The sequence below is a fragment of the Erigeron canadensis genome, chromosome 1, assembly GCF_010389155.1.
Source record: "Erigeron canadensis isolate Cc75 chromosome 1, C_canadensis_v1, whole genome shotgun sequence".
NCBI classification, from domain to species: domain Eukaryota; kingdom Viridiplantae; phylum Streptophyta; class Magnoliopsida; order Asterales; family Asteraceae; genus Erigeron; species Erigeron canadensis.
Genome location: NC_057761.1, coordinates 22,729,393 through 22,751,799, shown reverse-complemented (window position 1 = coordinate 22,751,799; position 22,407 = coordinate 22,729,393). Strand labels below are relative to the sequence as shown.

General features: G+C 33.5%; 2 protein-coding genes across 2 annotated transcripts; one reads left to right on the top strand and one right to left on the bottom strand.

Moving 5' to 3' along the window:
- The first annotated feature begins 4,459 nt into the window (after positions 1 to 4,459).
- Positions 4,460 to 8,416, top strand: LOC122603442 (probable UDP-arabinopyranose mutase 5). Its single transcript, XM_043776146.1, has 2 exons — positions 4,460 to 4,561; positions 7,019 to 8,416. The coding sequence occupies exon 2, from the start codon at positions 7,135 to 7,137 to the stop codon at positions 8,182 to 8,184; it is 1,050 nt and encodes a 349-aa protein (XP_043632081.1). The 5' UTR covers positions 4,460 to 4,561; positions 7,019 to 7,134; the 3' UTR covers positions 8,185 to 8,416.
- Positions 8,417 to 8,920: 504 nt separating this feature from the next.
- LOC122584662 (sterol 3-beta-glucosyltransferase UGT80A2-like) lies at positions 8,921 to 15,593 on the bottom strand. The gene is made up of 14 exons (XM_043756707.1): positions 15,407 to 15,593; positions 14,108 to 14,253; positions 13,447 to 13,689; positions 13,229 to 13,340; positions 12,533 to 12,703; positions 12,086 to 12,149; positions 11,910 to 11,967; positions 11,644 to 11,821; positions 11,342 to 11,472; positions 10,845 to 10,947; positions 10,656 to 10,732; positions 10,081 to 10,128; positions 9,854 to 10,003; positions 8,921 to 9,245 (listed from the first exon to the last, which is right to left on the bottom strand). Exons 1-14 carry the CDS (start codon positions 15,591 to 15,593, stop codon positions 9,072 to 9,074), a joined length of 1,842 nt encoding a protein of 613 aa, XP_043612642.1. The 3' UTR covers positions 8,921 to 9,071.
- Between the last annotated feature and the right edge of the window lie 6,814 nt (positions 15,594 to 22,407).

The window sequence follows — 22,407 nt, the reverse complement described above, 5'->3', positions numbered from 1 at the left end:
TCATCACATGCTCCAAAATTGCATATCAATGTTAAAGGTTGACATTCCCAAAGTTGTCACTCACCTAAGCTAAACTCCGTCTTCTCAACACTATCGTTGATAATTTATAAACCCGACATTATTATATATATATATATATATATATATATATATATATATATATATATATATATATTGTAGATACAGAGTGTTACAACATTATTAATATTTAATTTTATTTTATTATGGTTTAAAATATAGGTTAATATCTCTTCTATAAATAAAAGAAGATTGTTTTTAGAAGTTTTTTAAAATAAAAATTTTATGTGTCAAATTCATATTATTTCCTACAAGTACTTTAAAAAATCATGACATCATAATTCATTTTGATTTTTTTTTCATTTGATTTTTTATAATTTAATTTAATTTGGAAACTAAATACTTTTCAAACTAATATAGCTCTCATAAATGACAAATCTAGCAAATCTTTGTACCACAAATTTCATGCCAAGATTTTTCTTTATAGTTATTAATTAGTATCATTATGTAGCTTAAATATTAATTTCTTTTAAATTGTAGCTTAACTAAAAGAATATAATTATGAATTTGTGTGTATTTTATAAGATTTTTAGCTTTAATAATGATTTTACCTCTTAGACAGTATCGTAACAATTTTCATAAAGAAAATTCATTTCTTGAACTTGAAAGTGTAAAGCAAATGAAAAGTTAATTTTATGATATCTATTTAGAGCTTTAATTACATTAATATGTTTATAACTTTATTTCTCATTTTCGTGTCGGTTTTTCTCATATATTTGATATATAATCAATGTAAAACTACTTTATTGCATTATTTGATTAACTATTCTTCATATATAAAAATAAGAAAATGTGCAATTATTCCTTTATTAAACATTATTGACTATTGACTATGCTTTATTTTTTTTATATGATGTTAACTATTATTCTATTGGATAAGATATAAAATAGATAGTATTATTTTATTATTAAGATATATATTAGTTATTAATCTATGAACGAATTGCATTTTTGGTCCCTGTGTTATTACATCTTTTGCAAGTTTGATACAAACATGTGTAAAGTCGCAAAACGCATCCCTGTTATATCACACCGGTTGCAATTTTGGTCCAAAAGTAACGTTCCGTCTATTTTTACCGTTAAAGACATCATATGTCTCTCACGTGAGGGGCAATATTGTCTTTATGCACAAAAGGACCATTCTTGCTAAAACTTTTCTTTGTTTTTTTATTTTAGAAAATTAACTAAAAAAGTTACATAAGAAATGAGAAATCATATCGATTCTGCTTTCAATGTTTGACCAGATAATTTCATCATCATCTTTATACTACCATCCAAATTCTCCTTTTAACTTTGGATCATATCCAAGCATTATCTTCTTCCTAACAGAGCCACTACCACCTCTCTTCCAAAACGAGTACCACCACAATCACTCCCCTTACCATCATTGATGCAGATATATACACACATACACACACGCACACACACACACACACACATATACACATAATAAATTAATAATCACTTAGAATAAATAAAAATAATAATCACTTTATAAAAACACTAAATTTCCAATACAGATGGAGATATATACACATACAACTAGAGTTTTGAATCGGAGATGTGCTCACAAAAGAAGAAAATGCCTCGATTTGGGTCTGATTTTGAATCTGGTATGCATGTATATATACACTTGTAGATCTGCCCAAACACGAAGGCTTCCATCTACTTCGATCACCATCACCACCGTCGGCTGCCACACGATTCACCACCACAACCAACACTGTCCCCACTTACATATGTCGGCTGAATATATATATATATATCGATTGATATTTTGTATCTATCGATCGTAAGTTCGTACCTACGTCTAGGGTTTTGGTTTTAATCAATCAATTATTCGTCGTTTCTTTCTTGGTTTTGGTTTTATTGATTAATCGTAACTTCTGCTAGCTATCGTCGTAACAAAGATGACCGTCAATCTTTAGATTCAGCCATCCAACAACTCGTTCATCTTGGTATGCAAAGGTAACAACTTTCTTTCTTTAATTACATTTTTCTACATATATATACAACACCCATGTATCTATCCATCTATCTACCTTTTTCTTAGATCTACTGTTGATTCTCAATGTTTATCCATTTGGATTCTCAGCGTGTTTATTAGTTGTTTCTTTGATCATAATTACTTGTGCTTTAATTGTTTCGTTTAGTATTATTTTCCTTTTTTTCAGATTGGTCCTATGAGTAATAAATGGACGAAACTACCCCATGTGACAAGCACATGGGGCATTAACGGCTGAATTTTAACAGTACGTTACTTTTGGACCAAAATTGTAACAAGTGTGATATGACAGGGATGCGTTTCGCAACTTTGCACATGTTTGTATCAAACTTGCAAAAAGTGTGATAACATAGGGACCAAAAATGCAATTCGTTCTAAAGCTATTGAATATATTGTATTAGAATTATTGGCTAAAAAATGTAAATTTGTGAAGAAAAATCAAAAAGTGTAAATTAAATATAAAGGGGGATTTTTTTGTATAGTTATTAAAAGTATAAGTATTAATATTGTCATTTAACAAAGATGAAATAATTAAATTTGATCTAATAGTTCTAAATCAAAGATGAAATTCATCTAAGGGTTCTTGTTTGTTTAGGAATGAATTTAACACCTTGTTATATATATATATTGGTAAATGAAGAAAAAAAATATAATGTATGTCAACCTATATTTTATTTTCATCCGTTTACTGCAAAATATGTTCAAACTTATCATTTTCAAAAAAAAAATGTTCAAACTTATCATTTTCAAAAAAAAAATGTTCAAACTTATCAACATAATGAAACTTCGAGCAAAATATCGACTTATAGTTTCTTCATAATGATAAAATTAATTACATTTGTTGACTCAATGCTCATTATTATGAGCTAAATTCTGATGCGGAAGAAAATGACTACTTGTTTTTCAATATCAATTTCTTCATTTGTCTTCAATCCTTTGAAAACCATCTACTACATAATTTACCATTTGCCACAACTTTTTGTTTGTTCTTTGTGACACTATATTAAAAAACTTTTTTAATTAACTTTGGTTATTAAGTTTCAAATATCACATGATCATTGATACTTATATTAAATAAAGAAGTTAGTTTTCTTCTTAATGTGCATTTTTACGAGCTGTTAGCACTATTTTTTGAACTTTTTAAAGGCAAGTCATTTTTCATGTAATCACCAACTCACAAAGTGACATTGTGGCATGGCTCCAAAGCTAAGTATTTGATCCTCTTTCATGCTTCCTCATACATCGTTCAGAAATTAATATCCAAAATCCGTAGAAGATGCATCGGTTGTTCCTTATTTAATTACTTAGCGCATTTTCAGTGGAGCTTTTTACAAAGTTTTTATAAAGTTTTTATTATTTCACCAAACTTTTGGACAAACATTTCATCATTAGAGTGAATAGTTTCTGTTAAAGCAAAACGTTATATAATTATAACATCATGGTGGTGCAATCACACCAACTTTCAAGCATTTTAAACAGCCCATATGAATTTAAGGTTTGTAACAGGAACATCATATAACTATTTAATTATTAATTCTTTCTTTTTTCTTTCTTTGAGATAGGTTGAAAAGATTCAAATATTTAACAGAAATTTACATTTTCTCATTTTTTTTCATAATTAAAAAAATATTGAAAAACTTTTTTTAAGTTTATTCATTGAAATCTAAACTACCTTATAAACCAATAGGGTGAAATCTCATTGGTATCGTCATCATCTCATCACATGGGCCCACATATTAACGCTAGAGGTCACAAGTTTAAAACTTGTCAAAGACAAGTGGAGAAACTATATCTTGTGACCCTATGTGTGAGGATAGTGACTTATCGGACATGACTTCTATGCGGTGTACGCTCTGAGTACCAAAATGGTGCATGAGACCAGAGGGTTCCCACCTATTTACCTTATAAAGCATTTAGTCATTTACCCCCTTCAAATTTCTTAAAAAAACTACTTGATAAACCCAAACTACCCCTCTACTTTATTAATTCATTTAAATATATTTACCTAATATATCTATAATACCTTTAATGAAATTATTTATAACTTTTAACTAAGAAAATACCTACTTTATTCATACATCTTTTACTTCAACTATACTATATTAATAACCACATGACCACCGTTACTGTCATTGCTGGTGTCACCACTATCGCCGTTGTCACCACCGCCATCATCATCGTTGTCACACCGTCGCATCGTGTGAACATTTGTCTAGTGATAAAAAAAAGTCTTTTTGAAAAAGTTTTTAACCAACGTGCTCTTATAACGTAGAAAACAATCAATTCCATTGACTTCAATTAATGATGTAAATGAATAAAGTGAAATGTACATTATTGGGATCCAAATATCATATTAAGAAAACAAAACAAAACGTAGAAGTGTGAAAAAAGTAGTTTAGCTAATCTCGTCTTGTATTACTACTTCCAAATCTTAATTCACATTCATTCTCCATCCGTCTTTCTTTGTTTTCATTTCTGGTACATACCCTTTTCTTCTTTCTTTTTTTTTTTTTCTTTTTTTTTTTTCTGTATTAATACAATTTTTATTCTGTTTTTTTCTTTCCATTTCCATTTTCTTTTAATTTCCATTCTGTATTTGATAATGCATTAACCCATTAATTTTTATGTATAATCTATATTATTCTGATCTGTAATGTGGGGTTCTTTAATCATGATAATAATTAGCTGATAATAGAAGTACAATTTTTTTTATAATTTGATACATTTTTTTTTTTGTGAATGGCCTTATAATTTGATACATACAGTAGGGTGTATATCAGTCTATCAGAGAAGTACATTTAATAGTAATTTTGGTAAAGTTGGATATAGTTTTCGCTTATATGAAATATATTTTGATGAGTGCTACTTATTTTATACATTTTCTCAATAACCATATGTTTCAACTTACAGCCACAATTTCCGTTGATCTGCTTCCTGTAAAAGGTTGACTTTGTTAGTTGCATATTAAATTCTTTGTCATTGTCAAGGTTCTGGCTCATTTCACATTCTGACTGGAAGATATGGACAGTGATAATTTGGTACATAATTCTAGTATAGTTGCAGAAGTATCTTTTTACACCACAATGCATGGTCAAAGAGTCTACTCCCGTCGTTTGTCGGATATGAAATATGTGGTTTAAGTGGTCATTTCAAGCACAATGTGGTATTTCTTAGTAGTGGATCAAGTTCTTTAAAGAAGTTAAAATTAAAAGAGGGTAAATGTTTAACAGAAAATATCTTTTTTTTAAATAACATACACGTAGCAAATGAAACCTTGTGGCGTGTGCGCTATTTCATTCTCCTTTGGATCTGCTAACCGCTAACTCATTTTGTGATGCATTCAGCCTTAAATATGCACTTTTAAGTCCTACATTCGCAATCGACTTCGGATATTATGAATTAAAACATGTAGCTATTTGTTGTTTTCTAGTTCAACATGTGTTGATTTAGTACCTTTCTTTACGTCAATGCAGTTGCTGAAGTTTTTTTTTTTAACTACAAAAATTATTTTTATCCACTATCAATTTGGAATTTTAAGTAACAAGTAGAATTTAATTTTGGTCAATAGGAGTATAGCTTATAAAATGTTGAGTGTTACATGCTGAATTAAAGAGTATCTAATTTCAGTTATAAATGGTCCAGACCACGTGTGTACAGTCCTACTGATTGTATTCAGGTTAATAGTGATGGTAGCCGGTGAATAAAAGTCAGTAGGTGTGATGTTTGTTTGACTAAGATGATATTAGTCTAATAATGTTATAGGTGTAGGGTAATTACTAATTAGTCAAATTTCTATATATTACTTTCATATAAGGTGATGACTCAAGTACTAGAGTATATTTTATATTTGCACTTGCAAAAAGTAAAAATACAAAACTCAGTCTCGAAAAGAACCAAATATTACAAAATTGCCATAAGGATATTGGTATGTGTATGTTGCGTGAATGGAGTAAGTTTAGTTCCCCTTGGTTTTTCATTTGATAAAAACTGTATTATAATTATAGAACGGTATGAAACTTAAGAGCCAAAAGCACTGTAGTGCATAAGTTTATTTATACAACTCTAACTTAGTAATTATTTCTCTCAGACAACTCTCATATTATAAGTATTGGAACTCAGATTGTCTATCTTAATGGAACAGTAAAGTTGTTTCTTTGAAGGTTTGACCTGGTTAGACAACTTTTAAGCTAACATTGGTCTTGGAACAATGAGATAACTGCTTAAAACATCAACCTAAAAATAGGAGTAGTGTACGCACTGCTTAACACATGGCTTAGTCATCAGGAACATCAGTTAGATGGGACCAAATGTGAATATTCGATGCTTTTCAAATTGATTTTGTACAGTACATTTATTTTCAGCATGCAATTTATGAAAAAAAAATAGTCAATACTTCGAAGCAATGGATTATTTGCCTGATTTCCTTTTTCCCCCAAAAAATCAAAGTCTGGCTCAATTTTACTATTGCCTGTTATTTATTTTCCCATGCGGTCATTGTTGTTTTTGCCATAAAATGGAAAAAACTTTAAAAAGGTGACTGCATAAGGGATGAAGTGAGAACCCAATGTGTGATTGAAGTGCCAATACGGCAAACCCATTTTGACCCACGTAAAGAAATTACTCTGATTGATCCTCTCGGTCGATCAATCCGACTGACCTAGTTATATTATTGTGTTTGAAATTTATTCTGAAAGTTACAGTGTTCGACTGTTATGAATTACTATGTGTTGTTCGTTGTTCGATAATAATTTATGTTGAATTCCTTACTGCACGGAGAACCTTGAAAGCTGGGAAATTAGTTTGGGATCTTAAAGTTTTGATGGCAACCGGGAAGATGTGAATACATTTTAATTTGTTTACACCTGTCCTTCCCACTAGTAAGTTGTGCTTGACTGATTTAGGTTGCATTGTCACTGAACAATCTCTTTATTGCAGGGTGCTTGGAAAAGTTCTAAAGTTGGGCATTGTTTGACTTTCTCTTTTTACTGTTCAATCTCTACACAATCTGCGCTGTTTGATTAAATTGACTTTTCGTAAGGATTTATTACACAATGTCTCTGGCAAGTTTTGATGACAATGAAGTGGATATTGTTATTGGCGCTTTACGCTCTGACCTTATGTCTTTCCTGGAGGAATGGAGACCTATATTCTCTCGTTTTCATCTGATAATTGTAAAAGAGGCCGGCCTCAAAGAAGTAAAAATCCCTGAAGGCTTTGATGCTCGTGTCTACACCGAGTCAGATATAGTCAAAGTAGTCGGGTCTGCTAATGCTACTCTATTTTCTGGATACTCATCTCGTTATTTTGGCTATCTTGTATCCAATAAAAAGTACATAATAGCAATTGATGATGATTGCAGCCCAGCTAAAACCAAAAATGGCGATCTAGTAGACATAGTTGCCCAACACATTAACAACCTTAAAACTCCTGCGACTCCTTTCTTTTTTAACACACTTTATGACCCATATCAAAAAGGAACAGATTTCGTTCGTGGCTACCCATTTAGCTTACGTAGTGGGGTCCCATGTGCTCTTTCATGTGGTCTGTGGCTTAATTTTGCAGACTATGATGCACCCACGCAAGCACTTAAACCGGATATGAGAAACTCTAGGTATGTTGATGCTGTTTTGACTGTACCTTTAAAGTCTATGATGCCCATGAGTGGAGTCAACATAGCATTTGACCGAGAGTTGGTGGGACCTGCTATGTTACCTGCTTTGAAGTTGTCGAAGGAAGGAAAGGTTAGATGGGAAACGATGGAGGATATATGGTGTGGTCTTGTTGTAAAAACGGTATGTGATCACTTAAAGCTGGGTGTAAAAAGTGGAATTCCATATGTCTGGAGGAACGAAAAGGGAAGCGCCATTGATAGCTTGAAAAAAGAATGGGAAGGAGTGAAGCTTATGGAGGACGTGGTTCCATTTTTTCAGTCATTGACGTTGTCTTCTTCAGCTGTGACAGCAGAAGATTGTGTGGTGGAGATTGCTGCCACTGTGAAGGAGCGGTTAGCATCATCACATCCGGTTTTTGCAAGTGCTGCAGATAGCATGCTGGGATGGGTGAAGCTCTGGACGGCAGTCAAATCTCAGGTTTCTTCTTGAATTCTGGAAATGAAACTTTCAGATTTTTCTTTTTCTGAAAGACGGGCAATAGGAACTGGAAATAAGTAATGGTCTTTACCATATGTTATGATATGAGATTTATACTTGATGTCGGAACAAGTCTATAACTTTTTTACTGAGCTGCATGCCTGCATACTTTCTAATTTATGTGTACTTAGTAACTTGCATTACATGCTTTATTTGTTTATGTAACGGAATATATTTTGTCTCAGTGGTGTGAGTAAATTTTTATGCAATTGGTACAACCGTACAAGTGTCATTTTTGTGTTTGTGTATCATCAATAGAGATTTCTGGTTTGTGTATCATCAATTGGTACAACCGTATAAGAAATGGTTCTTCCTTCAACCCTCAAGACTCGCTAGCTCACTGTGATATTTTATAAGGAGCCGCAATGACATTATCCATCTTTACTTTTCGAATGCAGATAGGTTTTGGCTAACAGCAAATGTTATAATCCCTCGTAAAAAAATCAGAGCCTCAGACCAATAAATTAAGTTTTTACCATCATTGGAGTCACTAACAAAGGGAGAGTGATAAATCTAGACCTACTTTTAGCTATTGACAACAAATGTACATATGTTACTACACATAGTGCATGTAAAGCACAAACAAGTTTTTTATATGTTCTCCATATAACCCATCCAAAATGAAACAAACCCAAAAAACGAACAAAAACATGAAGGAAACAAACACAACAATGAACAAAACATATTATAAAATGGAAACAACCTTGTCTCAACTTTAGCATTTGTGTCAGAAAACAACAATATCAACAAAACCATAAGAGTAAAAAGGGGTATTTACATGTTAGTAGAGTTCTGAATGAACATATCCACATATTGACACAAAGCACGAAACCTGAATATCACGTGCAGCCCAGACACCGTCTCACTGAAAAGTTGCTCCGGGCTCGAAGCAGTTCCGCAGGCGGGGCCCTAGTTTTCCTGCGAGTAAAGTGCTTATGAAAGGCCTCCACTGCACCTTTAACCCCATCTTCATCAGCCATGGCCTTTGCCAATTCAGTAGCACTTACTTTCACCTACAACATCACAAGTACATCAGTTGTTTCATACATCAACTGAAATAGATTTTTTAAGTTCAAAACCCATAATAGCATGGAGGTCAAGAGTTTAAATCCCACCATTGTCAATAAAGGGGGTTATGTTTCTATGTCTAACGGATCGAATGGGTCTAATAGATACATTTGCAAAAAAAAAAAAAAAATCATGTTAAATGGGCCAAACATGCCAAACCAGTCAAAAGGTGCCGAAGGTGTGTTGTTAATGCATACAATCTCCCTAAAACATATACTACTAAAAAATTATGCTCTTGTTAAGATTATATAAAAGCTGACTTGATACTATATTTGTTTATATAAAGGTTTACAACCACTGGGTAAAAAAATGTGTTTACTGACCATCTCAACGTCTAGAAGTAGTTTTCACCTTCTAAAGTGATACCCGAACCTCCTGCCCCTCCCCCCGCTTTTCAACACCTTGTATAATAGCCTATTAGCGGCTCTAGACCTCTAGAAAATGTAAATGATGAGAAATAAAAGAAACATGCATTTTTCTCATTCAATCATTTCACAGTAACTCAACCCAACTCATGGTACAGTTTCAACTCATTAAATTAATTTGGACTTACTTCTGGTTTCAGCATGAACTGTATTGCAGAAACCAATTTCTTTAGTGAAAATTCCTCAATAGGAATAGGAGGGGGCCCTACTCCTCTGGCATGCACCTGCCGTCCCCAAAATGGTTGGTCGCCAAAGAAAGGAACCACAGTCGTCGGACACTAAAATATTCTGAATGATTAAGAATGTGCAAAAAATATATAAAAGTGCTTATAAGTCACTAGATAGCAAAGTTTACCGCAGCTTTAAGACCAGCAGCAGTTGTTCCAGCACCACCATGATGAACCTGCAATAGCATTGATCAGGTGGTAAGGGTGGAGGTAAACTTTGGACTGAAGTAGCATGTTGCATTGTAAATCAAATCTCAGATATGTGCAAAAGGGGTACTGATCTTGTAGGGACATACATAATAGAGTTGCCGATTTCAACACATCACTTACGATTGGGTCGATCAGGGTTATGTTTCATCTTAAGGTGGTCAAACCAAAAAGTCTTGCTAAACCAGTAACAGGTCAAACAGATCAAAAGTTCATACAAAAGTGTTTTTTAAAATACAAACTACCTCCTAAATCTATTCACAAAAAAGCTAAGATTATTTATGTAATAATATACTCTTTCTCTGTTTTCATTAACTTATTATAAGAATTTAGCTAATGGAACAGCCTGAACCTGTTGTGACCCACTACCCAAACTCTCCGGCACATCCATCATTATTCTGCATACATAATAATTATCCTCTAAACAAGTAAACATATTCTTTAAACTTCAACTCATGTGCACATACTTAATGATTAAAACAGAGCAAAGTATTACCACAGCAGCACATTGCAGGAATAGCCAATCATGTGGAACATTATCTAGCAAGTACACGGAATCTTTGGACTTTGCCACTGTTAAAGAAAACTGTCAGTACATCTGGACTCTCTGGATTTTATGATTGCATGTCATCAATTCTTGGCGATTTCCAGTGCTAAATGAACAAGATGAATATAGATGACTTACGGTTTCCCAAGCCACCCCATCCTTTGTTAATTATCCCCCGCTGTCCAGTAATTTCTAAGGCTTTAACTATTATCTCTGTCATTCCATCAGGGTCTTGAACAGGCTGCGTCATCAATCAGAAATAAGGTTAGAATATGAAGTAGAGGTGACAATCTCGACCCACTTACTTATGTTGTAATATTTATCCACCAAAGGGTCGTCAAAAGTTGTCACGAACATTGAGTTAACATATTTTAGAATTGAATCCCAAAGTTCAAACCTTGGCTAATACAAAAAGTAGAAGAAAAGAAAAAAAAAAGAGAGAGAGCCCTTATAAAGCCACACCTCTGTTCCTTTAGGAGAACTTTACCCGGTTCAAGTTTGTGCGTTGGTGGATCCAGACCTTGTGGATTAGTCAACAAGGCCGGCCACAACGATTACCAAAACAAAAAAAAGGTAGTTGAGATATAACAATTTAAAGAACAGTAATAAACTAGATTCACGGGAGAAAAACTCACTAGGCTACCAAATCCAATGTAGATGGGTTTTTTACCATTCTCAAGCCATTTCACTAGCGAATCTGAAGGTACATAACTCGATGCAAGGTCTAAGAAACAAAAACCTACAACATCAATATGTGGACCCCAATCTGAAATTAATCAAGAATACAAATCATTAGTATATCTTAAGCATGCACATATATACAGGAATTACTCTCTTACACCAGTTCTTTTTCTCCCATTTAAAGGTTCTGATTAAACCAGTTGCTTACCCATCCAACCCACCGATTTTATCACATCCAGTATAGAGAAAGACAAACCTTTTGGTTTGGGGACAAGATGTGGACTCCAAATATACCCATAAGGTAAATCCTGGGGAGAACTGTATGAAGCGCTTAAATATGTCTCGGGTCTTAGCTTCAGTTTTTTCTTTCTAAACTCATTAAGTATATCTCGCATCCCCATATAAATTAATGCATCAACAATCTGATATGAAAGCTACAGCAAGCATCAAGGTGGAAATAACAATAAAATGTTAGAAAGTAACAACGGTAGTTCGTAAAATCCAATATATAAAGACACTTACCCTATTTGCAACAGGTTGCCTAACCCGCGAAAGAGGATGTGGAAATTCACTTGTAGGCCTGAACAAGTGTTGAAAAAAACAATAAAACTAAGCAAACGAAGGAAAAACAATAGTAAAAGAATGGGACTTGATATGTCTCCAGGTGGTTAGTTAAATAAGCACTAGAAGACACTTACGTCCATGGCATAGTAAAAAAGATGTGGAGTGGAACTTTAAGTGCCTCTGCAACATGAGTATGACCTGGAGAGTATAAGTCAACGTCACAGTTAATTTTTATTTTTGTTTTGAACAGCCAACTCCTAGAACTAGCCGTTACACCAAGATGCACCTCCTAAGTATTGAACCCAGGTTTCCTCCAAAGAGACATAGGTCTCTTACCACCCACCTAAGTGGTGATGGCCAATGTGACAGCTAATTTATAAACTAAATTCAAATATTTAAACCCATCCAAATTTCATAATTTCTGTTGTATATCTATCATACATGTGACTAGTTTATGAATTCCAATCATGCTCAAATATGCAAGAATAAACCATGAGATCAATAGTTAAGCAACTTTAATTTCAACTTGTAATAGAACGAATTATAAAAAAGAAGAGACAGATAATAGGTGCTGGTCCTACCATATGCTGGCGGGTTAGCAATTATAGCATCGACGTTGAATGGAATGTCGGTATCCGGATCATCATCTATGCATGCAGGAAGTAAAGAAAACACAATATCCTTTATCTGACTTCGCTGAATTTGTATTTCTGAAGGGTCTGATGGCAAAAATCCTTTGTTCTTCACCATGTCTATACAACAAATACATATGATACAAGTTACCTCATCAATACTAGCAATCTAGGGGGTGTTTGGATGTGCACAATAATATAACAGGCCATAGAAAATATGTATGAATGTGCTTCGGCTGTTTGAAGTTGTAATAATCAGATATTAAGATGTTTGAGTATCTGACAAATTCCGCTTATTTACGAGATTAACAGATAACGTGACCAAAAACTGACATTTATATGGAGAAAGGAGAGAAGTTATTGGAAATGGAAGTGAACGTCTCAAATAGGTTAAAAGAGGTCAGATAAGCTATTTCACCTCACCCTTACATTATCAGTTTTGTAGCAATTGGTATAGACTCATTCATGACCACTATATCATTATATTAAATGGAAGCCATATGTGTTTATCCAAACATTAAAGACTGATTATTGCGACTTCAAATCTAAATTATCAGATATCTAGTTTCAAAATGCAAACACAAACACAAACAGCCCATGGCCATAAATCATCAGCAAATTACTGTATCGACGTATGTATCTTACAGCCAGCAAGGACTTTGGGATCACCACCCAGAGGGAAAAATTCCAATCCAGAAGACTTGACAAATTCCTTAAAATTCGAGTGGGTTGCTAATCTCACCCGATGACCATATTCCTGGAGAGTATAATACAGAAACTTAGAACAGATCATTCTCAAATAATCAAATAACATGAAACATGTGACTTCCAATTATATATGTCAGAGGACTTATATACAGAACCTGTAAACGTTTTCCAATGGCAACAAATGGTTGTACATCCCCTCTTGTTCCAACAATAAGCATTACAATTTGCAAAGGTGGGGGATCTGATATATCTGTTTTATCAATATCTTGGTCTCCATTAGCTACACTAGTCTCAATTTTGGTACCAAAATCCAAACTTTGTGGCTTCATCTCATCTGGAATTTCAAATTGCACAGTACCATCAGCTCGAACACTAGTGAACCGATTCAACCATTTTAGCTGTGGAAATTAAGTGCATCATTAATAACTGTCAACAGTCTATCTCATCATTTTTCAAACAGATATCAATCTCAAAGTATTTTCAGATCAATGAAACTCGAGGTGCCCTGTTTTGACCACACTAAAAATGTCCAGTTTCAACCCAAAACTGCTTTGACTTGTTACCAACCTCTCCCATCTTGCCACCTCTACTTGTAAGATTACTATAGTCTATAGCTATTATATATTCAGTTTATTTTCATGATACAACTGTAACTTTTATTTGAGCCCACACAGTAGATTTTAGCACAATATATGGTTTCGTATAATCAGACTTAAAGCAAGACTTTCCAAAAGAGTGAGTTAACGGTATTCATTCATATTTCTAATAATCAACAATAAAGATATAAACTAGAAACAAGTGAAGCGAAGTCAAAACCTTCTTTCTTAGAGGAACTTTACTATCAAAAAACTTAGCTCCGAGTAAGCCATGAATTTTGTTGCGGCTTTTTCTCCAAGAATCTGCATGCTGACTATTGCTTGTCTCTGATAAACTTCCATGAGGGAGATTGTTATCGATAGACTCTGAGCAAAGAAATTTGAGAGCTGTCAATTAATAAGTGATAGATGGAGACGAAGAGACTAATGAATAATGATGCACACTGGATGTAAGTACAAGTTTACAGGCAGTGTAGATTGGTTCATTACATCAGATAAAACTTACAAAAATAGACAAATAGTTCATAAAGAGCTTCCATAGCATATTTGGACATTTCATTGGTAAGCTGTATATTCATGTCAATGTTACATTAAAATCATGGACGACAAAAAGAAAACCTAAACTAACACTAACATACCCGTAGAGTCACTTGTAATTCCGATCTAGTTATATTATAACACTGTAATCAACATTCTTAAAAATTTGTGATCATGTTAATAAATCATCGTTTAATCATCTAACAAAAAATCCTCCTAATCCTATTACCGTCGAATAAGGTCTCACTTAGATCTTGTGCTTTTTATGGGGAACTATGGAACAAGAACATTTGACTTTACAAAGATGCAACGGACTACAAATACTCTCTGGGTTATCGTTTCACCCTGAAACACATGCTACATCGACGTGAGCCACCACTCAGTAAGGAAGAAGGGTTGATCAAGTCAAACATTAATTCTAATGAACACGCTAATAACAATGCATCCCATTCCCATATGTCATAGGCTCATAGCTTAAGATATATCCCCTTATTCTAATATTTTTCCCCATTGTGGATTATAAGTACCAACGCGTCATATCATATGATTGACGACAAAATTAATAACATGTTTTATCATAACATATTCGGGGATGCCACATTGTGCGGATACCAGGGCGTCTCTTGGCACAGGAAGCATAGTCTTGGTAGGGGCCATTGGTCTTGGGGGCAAAAAAACGAGATTTGCAACTTAGGTTTTAATGTTTATGCTTAAAAATTAATGTAATAGCAATTAGACAAATGATGACTATAATTTATTTGCTATATTTAAGCTATAATACTTAGTGAATTTATTGACTATAATTTTAGGGGCCCATTTAAGCTATAATACTTAGTGAATTTATTGGACGCTATAAGTCTATAACAATAATTTGTGGCTATGTGCGGGTAACCTGCTAGTATACAACTATACATATAAACACACACACACACACACACACACACATATATATATGTATATATTCAGAAATAAAAGGTGAAACCTGAAGATGAAGAAGAGCAAGATACATCACGAAAGTGGTGTTGTCGGGGTGATTCATGTGCAGCAGTTATGTCAACTTGTTCAGAATGTATGTCAGAAGTTATACTAACAGATGAGCTCTCGTCATTATTATCATGATCATTACAATTACAATTATGAATATGAATATGATTAAAATTATTAGCCATATTAGGTTGGCTGCTAATTATTCATGTCACTATGTAAGATTTCTTTTTTTTTGTTGTTGTTGAAAGATGAAATTGGTAACGGAAAAATGAAAGGTGGTTTTGGTTAGATAAGAAATGAAATGAAAGCAAGGAATATTATTTATTATTATTAAATATGGAGTAGAAATGAATTTTATGAAGTTTGTAGTTGTGTTGCTTACATCATATCAGAATCAGAATTCAAAAGAAAGAAAGACAGAATCAGACAGGTGTTGGAAAGCAAAACAAGGAAGCAATCGGTTGGGAAAAAGATATGTATGAATTGGGTTGGGTAAGAAAATTTGAATATGTACGGCTAAATTCTTCATATGTGATGTGTCCCTATATTGTAATATATCGACGTATGTCATTATTTGTTAATTTTGTAACGTCACTTGCACTTACAGTATTTACACTACCCTCGTTCTCACCGGTCCTTGACCGGTTCTTGACTAAAGGACGAATACACATCATTAGGTGTGACTCGTCTTTGACTTGTCCTTGGCTCATCCGTCTATCTCGTCCATGATCTTTTTTTATTATTTTTTTTATTTTTCCTTTTAGATAGAAGTGTAAAGTGCTGTAGATTAGTCCTAGACTAGTTCTGACATTGTGGGTGTTTTGAGGGATTTAGTCATTGATTAGTCCTTGGGCTGATGTGGTGCTGATAGGGATTAATCCTTGGAAGATGAGTCCTGAGCACTGCGAATGCTCTTAGCTATTTTCAAATGATTTTAAAACCAGAACGAAAATACGAGTAATATCTTATCATTTCCTCCTTATATTATAATTTTATTATTATCATCCAATCATTTATTCATTTAACGGAATACAAAATTTTTTTTATCGATGGACGCGTGAAAAGAGTCCACTCATCTCGTTGTTGCCTCATTGGTCAACCGACGAAACAAACCAATTTCACAAAACAGCAAAATGTAACCTAGGATATCGGTTTGTAAGATGAAGCGCTAGCAACAAGCAAATAGGAGAGAATAATGTCTGTTTGGCCAGACTATTACAATTATTTTTACCCGGGGATACTTGTACAGGTAAAGTTACCTCGCGACTATGACTATGAGCTTAAGTATCATGCGGGCAAGGCTAATGTGGTAATATATGATTTGAGTAGGAAAGAGAGAGTTAACCCTTTAGACTGCAAGTATGTCACACTCCTAAATCCGGGGGCGTGACGTTCATGAGATCACAACACAAGATATAGTGAACGGCCACAAAACGTGTCATTTTTTTTTTTTTTTGAAATGCATTTAGAAATAACATTGTTTTGACAAAGTTGATAAAACAATACTTGAAACAAAGTTCGTTATTGAAAACATCAAATTATTATTAAACAATATAATAAAGATAGAGACTTTAGCAAATTGATAAGTCAATCCTAAGGTCTGAGATATGGGGCGAGCTTCCCATAGTGCATGCAATAGTAAGCTTTCCAAATCATAGCAATTCGTCTAATTACCTGAAATACATGCTAAAGAGTGTCAACATAAAGTTGGTGAGTTCCATAGGTTTTTATATAAAAATAAGTATCATGAACCACAAGGATTTTTGTAGCCATTGTCTAAATACAATGCTAAAGGAAAGTACGTATACATTGAACTAAGCTCACGAAATGAAACTCGACAGTAGTGTGCCTCAAGTAAGTACTTGTTCAGAGTACTCAAGTTTTCCAAATATATAACATCCGTTCGACCGTGCAGGTCAAGTTTGAGCTACCAACCCGGATGGGGAGTGTCAATCCCAAATAGTACTATTTAATATATCTACGTTTAAGTTCATAACTAATCATTTCATGATAGTGAGGCCTTAAGTGAACAATGCGACTTAGTACAATCTATGCATACGGTTTTTAAAGTACTTGCGTTCATCGTAAAAGTAAAGAGCATACATTTCACCCCAAAAATAAATAAGTAAAATGGGGCTATGAAAACTCACCGTGTAGAGTAGTGAATGTGATAAAATGCAAAAATACCCGAAGCGTGACGTTAACCTAAAGCACAAACAAATATGTACTTTGTTTTAATAATGTGTATTAGTAAAAGTTATTAGTTTGAAAAATTATTATCACCCAGATAAAAATAAAAATACAATTCGACACCTCCATTTGTTGTAACTAACCGAAATGTTGATATAAAAAAAAACATATGTATTTTATTATGTTTTAAATATATGATAAAGACTTTTGTTAAATTTATATTACAATAAATAATAACATATTTATATAAAAGGAAACATATATTATACTTGGTGTAGTAAAAATGAGTTTTGCATTTGTACAAGTTGGAAATCTCGACTCTTTCAAAACGCGTCCCAATTCTTTGTAAATGTATATTTTCTTTTTGTTAAAATTTATCTTGTCAACTTTTGTATGAAACTAGATTATATAAATTTGTGTTTGTATAAGTTTTTAAACAATATAGTAAATATTTTGAAAAAAAAATCATTTATATGCATATACTAGTATTTATATCCATGAGACCATACATGGGTATCGATATCTCAACACCACTGAGTAGGTATGTCATGTATAAAATACACTCGTGTACTCAAGCCCTGACGGTTGCATATCGACCCTTATTAGTTAGAGATTTCTGATAGTAGGTATTGGGTTATCCTTATGTACTCTGAGTTGCTTTTTGTATATACACATCCCAAACCTGCTGACCTTAACCGTTCAAAACTAGTTACCACCTTTCTCTTATTCGTTCATGCATGTCGAGCTTCTCTTTATAAAATTGGGTTGAAGTGTACTAGTTAAGATATGACCCACTGTTCCACCCAATCCCCTTTTATAGTAGTCCCAATTAAAATATGTAGTGTGATCCTACAAGTACTTGCACATGACCAAAAACAATAAAGTTGATTACTACATCCTGTATAACTTTTATCACCATATGATACTAGTTTCATTAAAATATCCATATGCAGTATCATAACCATCTATAAAAAGAACCTTTGAAAAGCTTTTCAATAACCATATAGATATGAAATCAACGACATAAATTTTAGACGTTTTCACTACAACAATAATAATAAACAAAGACTTTTTCTTTTTCTTTTACAATCATTCTTATTTTTGGGTGATAAAATAAAGTTTCAAGATAAAATACTCATTAATAAATATATGAAAACTTGGTGTTCTTGTTCTTACCAATTTATCAAGTGTTTACTCAAAGGATTCCAAGTATATTGCACAAAAGTGAAGATGGATATTTGATGAGTTTTATTATAAACCGAGAATATCTTAAAGATGGTGGTGTTTAAGATGATTTACGTGGTGTTTTTGGTGTAGTACGTTTTCCGGCGAAGTTAGGCGGTAGTCAGGCCGTGGTGGTGGTCGAACTACTATTAGAGAAGAGAAGAAGATAAGGTGCAGTGTTTTTGGTTTTTACATGTTGAAGTATGGGGTAAAAATGATATGGGGGGACCAGCTCATACAACATATATATACACTCTTAATTATAGGAAGTTCTAGTGTTTTAAGTTTGGAGAATTATTTGAGTTTTGGTATGGGGTGAACTGAATATTTTATGAATTTGAGCTAGTATGTTTTTGTCATTATTTTATTTAGCATGGGTGCATATGTCATTTCAGTTGTGTCTTTCAGTTATGTAGTTTGTACCATTTTAAATTTGTTATTTAGAAATTGTAACTAAACAACTTGACTAATGTTTTATTCAACAATCGTATATAGTTGTGTTGCCATATCTAAATATGTGTATGTCTAAAATATCCATAACTTATTGACACAAAATGTGTCCATCTAGTACATGGGCTAAATGGGTTTATAAAAAAAATGATGTATATATAATAGTACATTTATCTAAATGGATGAAGATAATAATTTATTTTCTAGTTATAGTCAACCTCAATTTTGGTGGTTGTCACAAAGTAGGGGGGTTCGTGGACCGGTTTGGTCCGGTTTTGACTAAATCTCAAACCAAACCGGTAATTCTGGTTTTAATATATATCAAACCAAACCGAACCAAGTATATTGTCTGAGCGAACGAGACCAAACCATGTAACTCGGTCCGGTTTGGGTTTTTTTTTCTTTATTTTATTTTCATATAATTCTCTATACAAATATCAAAATTTATGTTAAGATCCATAAGAAACACTTAAAAGTTAAAACTAGAAGTGTACATATTAAAAAATTATTAGCGGGTTAAACTATTTGTTTTAATGTATTTGACCTTCAGGTAAAAACTTTATCCATATGTTAATAACAGATATAGTACCCACATATTGAGAAAGTTTTTTGTTTATATTAGAAATGTATAATTAATTATAAATTTAAAATATAAGTTTGTTCTTTATAATGAAACTCTAAGTAATTTAGAGCATAAAAATGTTTATTTTCGTAAAATATATAAGCTTTATGACTTTAGATAAAGTCATTTTCTTCTCGAGTTGTGAAAGTAAGAAGTGCGGTCCGGTTTGGTTTTTCTTTGCTCAAACCGTAACCGAACCAAATAACCCGTTTTTTCAAAACTTAAACCACTGGACCAGACTTTAACAATTCAATCCGCCCAACAAATTCAAATACCGCGGTTTGGTCCAGATTAACCGGTTTGACGGTTGAATGAACACCTAACTGCAAACATTCGGCTTATGGGTTAGACAATCCATGAGAGATCGAGTCCTATAGGTTCAAATTGAAGAAATCTGAGGATGAAGCCCTTCACAAGTGGAATTAATGTAAAACATACGATTAGTGGATTCTCTACATGAAGGAAAGAGCTTGGGTTCCTAAGGTAAATGGTCTAAGGGGAATTCTTATGAAACTATTCTATACTTCTAGATACTTTGTCCATCACGACGTCAACAAGATGTATCATGATTTGAAAGACAACATTGGTGGCCGATAATTAATATTAACGTTGCCACATATGTTTCAAAATGTTTAAATTGCGCAATGGTCAAGGCCGGACGTTAAAAAGCTCGGGGATTACTACAACAACCAGAGATTCCCGATTGAAAGTGAAAAGATTACTATACAACTAGAGATTCTCGAGTGAAAAAATTCATTTGGTTATATGTTGAGTGTTTGACCAAGTCCACCCATTTTCTTCTGAACCGTCAGAACTATGGGATGACCAAAAATATATATTTATGAGTTTGTGTCTCCCATTGTATACGGTTGTCCATCATTTTAACCGAGACAACCGGTTCACCTCTTGCTTTTGGAAACCACTAAAGGAGGCCTTCACTACTCAACTAAACGTGAAAACGACTTACCACTCTCAAATCGATGGGCAAAATGAACTAACCATTCAAACCTTAGAAAATATATATGCTTCAGCGTGTGTAATCAATTTCAATGGTAGTTGGGAACTTGAGATGCTCATCTACCATTGGTAAGATTCTCTTACAGCAGATGTTACCACTCTAATATCACATATGCGTATTTTAGAGCGGATGAAAGTCTAGTATCAAATGATCTCCCTTATAAATTAGACTATTTATAATCATTGAATGCTTCAGCCCCGTTACTTACAAACTTGAGTTACGTACCGAACTAATCAATGTCGATAACTTTTCACATGTCGAGTCTTAATAATAGCCTAATTAATGAATCTTTAATCGTTCCTCTGATGAGTGTCCATATTGTGATAAAAACCTCCTATCGAAAGACCTCATTTCTATGTCTAAAATGAGTTAATATTTCAGAACTATCGGTACTTAATGAGTCATATGTTTATGCATGTTCATGAAAGATGCGAAAGAGGGTAAATGACATCAAGTAACTCATGATGAAGGCCTATGAAGTTACAAGACACAATGAGGTGATTCGGGAGCCAAACGAAGCCATTTGAACTGCAACAGGAGTTACCAGCACTGCTGGCATCCAAGCCAGCGCCGCTGGCAAGCACATAGCGCCGCTCCCATGCACCCAGCACCACTGGACGTCCCAGATCAGCAACCTACTTTTACCACTATTTAAGTTGAATTAACCCTCAAAACCCGAAGAGAGATCCGATTCAGCAGCCCTAGCCGCCCACATTCAACCCTAGGTCGTAGTTGTAGATTTCCAGAAGGTTTTGGAGCTTTTAACACCTTCCGATCTTCATCCTCGATCTAGATTTACTCTTTTATTTTACTTTCAGTTGGTAAAAAATGTCTTTTATCTTTTCAGACTTTGTTATTCCTTTATAATGTCCGGCTTGTAGGCTGAATACTTGTTTGGATCAATGTGATCATGTAGACGTTTATTGTTTTACTTCATTTGTTAGAATCTGTTGAAATGTGTTTTACTGTTTATCGTAGATCCATGTTTTACTAGTTCTTCATATTATTATCGCTTCTATATTTGCATGTATTGGTTTAATTCTGATGATCAGTCTATAATCATACACTAGGATTAATACATAAGGATGAAAAACACTAGTCGGTCTATAACTAGTTGTAAAAGGTGATTCACTTGTAACCGAGGGATCTAGAACGTAGTAATTAGGATGAATAGAACTTGATGCTTAACAATGTCAGACGTGATCCTTTGACTTGGAAACGAGCACCATGGTCACCGGAGATAATTACTATCTGGCCGTCGCTTAAGAGCCGGGTAATTAAAAGATGAATTAGTAACACAAACTTTAGGTCAGTAATGCTTAAACAATGAATCTAACGAGAACTTGTTTATAGGGGTGTGTGAGTCTAGCAGTAATTAGGCAAAATGAATTTAACGAGAATCTGAGCCGTGATTAAGTTTACAACAGACTAGAAAATAGGTAGAATATATTCGGTCGTACCATGAGATCGGAGATGCCAAACAAGTATTTTA

Excerpts from the sequence above, each read along its gene's own strand:
- LOC122584662 (XM_043756707.1), bottom strand. The coding sequence starts at position 15,593 with ATGGCTAATAATTTTAATCATATTCATATTCATAATTGTAATTGTAAT. Across the intron at positions 13,341-13,446 it reads CCATTGGAAAACGTTTACAG|GAATATGGTCATCGGGTGAG; the intron begins GTTCTGTATATA and ends TATACTCTCCAG. Across the intron at positions 10,948-11,341 it reads ACATTGGATTTGGTAGCCTA|CCTGTTCAAGACCCTGATGG; the intron begins GTGAGTTTTTCT and ends TTGATGACGCAG.
- LOC122603442 (XM_043776146.1), top strand. The coding sequence starts at position 7,135 with ATGTCTCTGGCAAGTTTTGATGACAATGAAGTGGATATTGTTATTGGC.